This window comes from Typha angustifolia, chromosome 3 (assembly GCF_048772165.1).
Source record: "Typha angustifolia cultivar Huaian chromosome 3, ASM4877216v1, whole genome shotgun sequence".
NCBI lineage: Eukaryota > Viridiplantae > Streptophyta > Magnoliopsida > Poales > Typhaceae > Typha > Typha angustifolia.
In genome coordinates, this window is record NC_133241.1 from 6855357 (window position 1) to 6862080 (window position 6724).

A 6724-nucleotide genomic window follows, 5' to 3' on the forward strand; every position below is an offset into this window, starting at 1 on the left:
CTGTGTTTCTCCCCCTCCTCTGTACCTCTCCCCCCTCTCTGACACTACAGTTCTCTCTCTCTCTCTCTCTCTCTCTCTCTAACTATGGCGTAAGCTTGATTCCTGATAGTGCAAGCAAAGCAAACACCCCACGCTTTATTTTTTCTTTCTTTCTTTCTTTCTTTCTTTTTTTTACTTATTACACCCTCCTAAAACTCCCTCTGTTCTCTTTGTCCTGCAAAAAATTTTTTCCACTTTTCTCTTTCCATTTGTTCCTGCCTTTGTGCTTCCTCACTATTGTTATAAGCCTCTTGTTAAGTGTCTCACAAGCACTACTTCTCCACCAAATTCTCCTCCTTCCTTCCTCTGTCCCTCTCTCTCTCTCTCTCTCTCTCTCTCTCTCTCTCTCTCTCTCTTCAAGTCTCTTGTTTGTATATTTTTCTCATGGGATGCAAGATTGGAGGATTTATTGAGTCTTTCAAAGAGAGAAACTGATGTGAGTTATCTCAAGCTTAGACTAAATATCCATATGATTTCCTTTGTTTTTTTTTTAATCTTTTTGTTTGTTGCTTTCAGTCATCTGCAGGCTTTGTAGTAGTTGTAGTAGTAGTAGTTAATCTCTGGTTTACCTTTGAGCCATTAAGTTTTCATCTTCCTCTTGTCTCTCACCACAAGAGAGAAAGAGGGAGGTGGGGGGTTCGTCGTGTCTTAGGTTCTCCAGCATTCTGCATTGCTGCATGACTCCAACCATTACATGGAGTTGTTCTGCCTTCCTAAGGTTGTACTTTGGAGGGAAATGAAATGGGCATAGAGCCTATTAGGGGGTCCCTGGCCACTGTAGAGAATGTTGTTGCTTTCTTCATGGTAAGAAAAGAAGTTTTTAGCCCTTACTAGGTGTCTTCTATTGTTATAATTCCACTGTTCCTGTTCCTCTCTTCTTCTTCTCTACCTCTCCAAAGAGGTTTTGCAAGGAGATGTCTCAAAAGTTTGGAGAGAAAAAGAAAAGAAAAGAAAAGAAATAGTCCAAGGTTTACTGTTTTGTTTCACCCTCTCTCCAGTGTTCTTTCCACCTAATTCATCAAGAAGCCCAATGATCTGAGCCATAGTGCTTGTTATCTAGTTTCCACCTCTATCTTGCTCCACTGTTTCCTCCACAAGGTTGGAAAGTAATTGACTAGTGTCTTCTTGATAAGGTTATCTAGAAACCTCAGAGCTTCCAATTCCCCAGTGTCTTTCTGCCAAAAAAGCAAACAAACAAAAAAAAACTAAATAAATAAAATAAAATTGCACAACAGCACAAGTGGGTTCCATTGTTTTCTTTTACTATTATTCCATTTGGAGTCCCAAGAAACTCAGACTCAAAACATTATATCTGATTAGTTATATAATTTTCTTCTACATTTATGTTGTATGAGTAATTAATTTTGGTGGTGTAATTCTCTTGTCCTTGACCTTTTTCTTTTTGGTTTCCAGGCCAGAAAAGAGCAGGATAGGAAAAAGAAGCAGCACAAAGATAGAGAGAGAGAGAGAGAGGAATGGATCTTTCTGGCCATGAAGGAGAGATCCCAATCCCAATAACCAGCACATATGTTGGTGGTCATGGTCAGCCCCATAACCATTCTACCATCCATGACAACCCTCAGCTCCACCACCACTCCTCCAATGGCCCTCCTCCTCCTCCTCCTTTATCCACAGCCAGCTCAGAGGAGCACCACCACCACCACTCACTCACCACCAACCCCTACAACCCCTACAGCAGCAGCAACAACAACAACAACAACAACAACAACAACAACAACAACAGCAACAACAACAACAGTAGCAACAAGAAAGTGGTGGTGGCCAAGTACAGGGAGTGCTTAAAGAACCATGCAGCCTCCATTGGTGGGAATGCCACTGATGGCTGTGGAGAGTTCATGCCAAGTGGTGAGGAAGGCACACTAGAAGCCTTGAAGTGCTCTGCTTGCAATTGCCACAGGAACTTCCACAGGAAGGAGGTAGAAGGTGAGCCGTCTCCATGTGAGTGCTTCCATCCATTCAGAGGAGGTAGGAAGGTGATGGGCCAAAAGGGTCTCTTGATCTCAGGGTCAGATGCATTTGGGTACAGCCCAGGGGGCAACAGCCTCATCCCCAGGCCTTCACCTCACCACATGATCATGCCCCTGGGAGCCATCCAGACCTCTGAATCTGATGAGATGGAAGGGGTGGGTGGCATCATGGCAAGGCCGCCCATGGTGAAGAAGAGGTTCAGGACCAAGTTCACACCAGAGCAGAAGGAGAAGATGCTGAGTTTTGCTGAGAAGGTTGGGTGGAGGCTTCAGAAGCAGGAGGAGGGTGTGGTGCAGCAATTCTGCCAGGAGATTGGGATCAAGAGGAGAGTCCTCAAGGTGTGGATGCACAACAACAAGCACAATCTTGCCAAGAAGAGCCCTCTACAGCTTGAGTGACCAAAAAATAAAAACAAAAAAGTTTAATGTCAGATTACTTCCTCCATTGCTAGATGCTGATTCTGAGAGGTGGACTTAGGAAAAAAAAAAACTAGTAGAACATGTCATGTCCATCTCTTTCTTGTGTTACTGTTGGGATTCTCTTTCTATGTCATGTCTCAATTAGCAAGGTGATGTAGGTTAGGGAGGTTGGTTAAATTTTAAGACATTGATCCTTTTTGGGTCTAAAATTAGGCACAGTGGTTTAATGTACCTTTTACAGCTAATGAGTATGCTAGATCTTAACTTTCTTATCCTATGTAGAGATGTTTATTATGGTTGTACTGAAATTTAATAGAAGCAATTAGGTTTCTTCCAGTGAATCAAATCTAATAAAACTGGCCCATTAAAAAACTCAGCAGATTCTAGAATCTTGCTTTATTGAATTTAACTAAGTCTGAATGCTAATCCTATTTGGCCTTTATTTTAATGTCTGTTTTGACTAGTAGCTACAAGCCCAAATCATGAGCTCTGATACTACTTTAAAGAGAAACTGGCTTTGACATTCATATTAAAACCCAATTCATCAAAAGTGTATGCTGTTAGAAATAGAGACCTTAGTAATTCTATCTCTATGTAAGGCTTTATTGGTTCACTGATACTGATCCAATGCAACAGTGTAAGCTCTTGTTAGTTCATAAAAAATTCCTTCATTCCAGAGCATGGTTTATGTAGACAAATCTTAGTAAATCTGCGCAGTTACCTTCTTTTGTTTTCTCCTCATACTAGTCTCATGAAGCATAGAAATAAATATAATATGAAAACTCACCATTCAAAAGCCAAAATACTTTAATAGATCTGCCTGTTCACTAAATTTCAAATTTAATGGTTATAAAAGATTGAGAGAGAATAACAAAAATTTGACGGGCTATTTAATATGGTGATTCTGAGATGAGTTTATAGGCCACAAGCAACAAATATAGAGACAAAACATGATCCAGATGCTCACCCTTGACCATCAATTTGCCGAGAAAATTGTGATAGAGATTCATATTAAGCAGGCAAAAGGTTGATGGAGAAATAGGAGCATAGCAGGGGCTGCAAAAGGATAGGAATCACCAAAGAGTTGAGGAGCAATTATTTGATCTACCAGCCATGTCTTTCCCTGCAATAAAACTTTTGCCATCTTTGTTCATAAAAGTGTCTCCATTGTTGTAAGAGCTTCATGACTAGTTCAAAGGAAAGCCATGTGGATGATGTTGCTGTTAAGGCAAGCCTGCAGTCCTGCATGTTCTGAGCATGAGGCTCATTCTAGGTAAAGGGAAATGGAGAAGTAAAGCAGCAAACTACCAAGCAGTACAAAAGATGAAATCCTTTCTTCCCTATTAGGTCAAGCATTTAAAAGAAAACTGATGATTTCATTTTGTATCATAGTGAAGATTCTGAGTTCAAATACCGACAAATTATCCACATAAGAAGTTCGATACACAGAACCTTATCAACTTCTCTAAAAGCTTAAGTTGTCAGAGAACGGTAATTTTCTTTGGTTAACTAATTCTTTTGACACAAACCTCTAACAAACTCTAGGTTTTCCCCTCCTATAGCCGTTGGGATGATAAGTACTGGATTTCTGCCCCAATCCCTTTGGAGAAGCATAGCAGGCATGCCATGCATTTAATGACATTTATAACAAAGTATATAGACAATGGTGAGTGCCTGAGTGCCAACTGCAGAGCAGCTGCTATGGTTGGCAATCACCTTAATAAATGGACCAAGAGTGGAGGTCTAGTGTAGCCAATATGAGACGACCCAAAGTGTGACAAGTATGTACTGTTTTTCAAGTCTGAGCTTTGAGTGATCAATGACCTCAGAGTACCCTCATCAACTCCCAACCATAGAAACAGAGTGTCATGCATCTCAATTTCAGCAGTGTAATGTCTTTTCTGGCCTCAAGTGCTCAGTAGTAGGAGCACATGAAGAACTATGTTGCATGTTGGCAGGAGTTTCTGACCTTTCTAGGCCTACACATTAAATATTGTATTAAATAGCTGAGTTCAAAACTTATTTACAGAATTAGATGACTGATTACATCAAGGAAAATCGATTTTTAATAGCTGCATTAAATTAAAATGTTATCGTTGAAATCTGTCGTAATACTTTTTTTAATCACTCACGGAGATAACAATCTAATGTTAAATAAAATCCCAAAGTCATAAAGCGAATTTTATATGTGTATAATTATGTTACCCAGCATAAACATAGACTATAAGTCATATAGCATTGTAAATAAGTTTGTAACTTACCTACTTGCTACATTGTTTGAATAGTCAAAACCCTAGGGAGCAGAGCATGAAGAGAGAAAGAACAGAGATTAATGTAACAGTTTTCTGGATTGCCCTTTCCAAAAACTTAAATATTTTTTGGTTTTATAGTATCACATATTTTTTTTTGTTTCACTCTGTGGGACAGAAAAACAGAGGTGTATCTCATTCAGAAAAAAAAATAAAAAATTTCCGCTGGGATTCAAGCCTAAGAATTTTCAAACATTATGAGACTCATTGATCATCTGAATTTAGAGAAATTGTTGGTTAAGATAATTTATTTAAGAAGCATCAAATTGGTTGGATTCTTTTGCCTACATAAGGTATAATAAATGTCACAGAAATGGATGGTGGATACCTTACATGGGATATGCCTAGTGGGCGGTGGGCATTCAATGGCTACCCCAGAAGGACATGATTTATAAGTACATCCCTAGTTTGTGTTGGTACTTCAACCCTGGGGAAAATGATTCATCTAGAGACAAAGGATTTAGGATTTTTGTGCATGAAATTGTTAAATATGTCATGAGAAAGCTTAAGTACGTGGGCCATGCGTTTCTAGATTGCATGAAGGATCAGGCTATGTGGCTAATTTATCTTAAAAGACCAAAAGGAAAAGGAGGAAAAAAAAAAAATCATATGCATTACATCTTTCCAGATTTTGTTTTTAAATTTCTGCTTGCACAAGTTGTTATTCTTATTTTGTTTTTCCAATTTGTTTCATTTTGAAGTGTTTTCATAATAATGCACAAAAAAAAAGTCTTGTAAAAAAGATAATAGAGCAAAGAAAACAATAAAGAACCCAATGATGCCAAATACTTCCTTCCTTGCCTTTCTAATATTAGATGAGAGGACATTAATTGTTGCTGTACATCATATTTTCTTTTGTGCAGTTTTATTCATAAAAACTTTTCATGCACTTACATTGTTATATACTCTGATTCTCTACTTTGTAAGAAGCAATTCAGTGTCCTTCAAAAAGTTGACAGAAGAATCAATCTGTTGTCCATTCTTGATTGCAATCCTTAAAAAAGGCTTGTCAAATGAGAGACCAACAGCATATATCACAGGGAAAAGAAAAAGGAAAAAAAAAGAGAAAAGAAGAAAAAGCTGCTTACATGATGATAATAGATAAGCATGAGAAGTAGAATGCAGTCTAGGGGACAATAACCTCCATTATGCTTGGACCACTGGAACCAGTTACCTCTCAAGTTGCAAATTTTCATTGTTATGGCATGAGCTATCAACAGGGAGTTCAGTAACCAGCTCCATACAATTTGACTGCAACATCTAGCCCAGAAAATTAGTCACTGTTAGGCATGCCTCTTTCTTCCTTCATGAAATTTAGAACTTTTTTGTACACATCACAACTTGATAAGACAATTTCTTTGTTATTGTGTGAATCTCGGTTCTTCGAAAACTTCAAAAAATTTCAAATAACCTCCAAGAGTAGGATAATATCAATCAATTTCTTTAGTAGAATAACTTGGGCAGGTTCGACAGACATAACCTCCGACAGCCATGGAGAAGGGACAAATGCAGTTGGATGTTTCATGTACACATTATAACAGACATTACTCAAGGGTCAAACCAGTTCAATTCATCCATCCAACTTAGCCAGTTCATCTGTATCATAAAGATCTTGTGTGCATGTCTGAGCAGGGGTCAGACTGGTGGTCCATTGGATCTCTGAACAAATTCATAACAGATATGTGGGCACACAGCTGGGTTTGCAGCCCGCTCCTAGGAGAGAAAACCCATTGTAAAGTTACATCACAGCAGCCGATGTCACCGCTGTATCTGAACCAGACATAGGTCCACCATCTTATGTCACCACTGGGACAAATCAACCACAGCCCAATTGAGGACTCCAGAAGATAATTTCACCTGTATGCCATTGCAGAATTAGTTTCATTAGCTTGTTTCCTTTCAACTGAGTCAGACAAACTTACTTTGGCAGCTTGTGCAACTAGCCAACTATAGACTATAGGAAAGAAG

At 38.8% G+C, this 6724-nt stretch overlaps 1 protein-coding gene across 1 annotated transcript; it reads left to right on the top strand.

The window, feature by feature from the left end:
• LOC140758526 (zinc-finger homeodomain protein 2-like) lies at positions 1–2722 on the top strand. The gene is made up of 2 exons (XM_073094728.1): positions 1–475; positions 1453–2722. Exon 2 carries the CDS (start codon positions 1515–1517, stop codon positions 2424–2426), a length of 912 nt encoding a protein of 303 aa, XP_072950829.1. The 5' UTR covers positions 1–475; positions 1453–1514; the 3' UTR covers positions 2427–2722.
• The last annotated feature ends 4002 nt before the right edge of the window (positions 2723–6724 follow it).

What these genes read in the sequence shown, in the direction of transcription:
- LOC140758526 (XM_073094728.1), top strand. Translation starts at nt 1,515, where the DNA reads ATGGATCTTTCTGGCCATGAAGGAGAGATCCCAATCCCAATAACCAGC.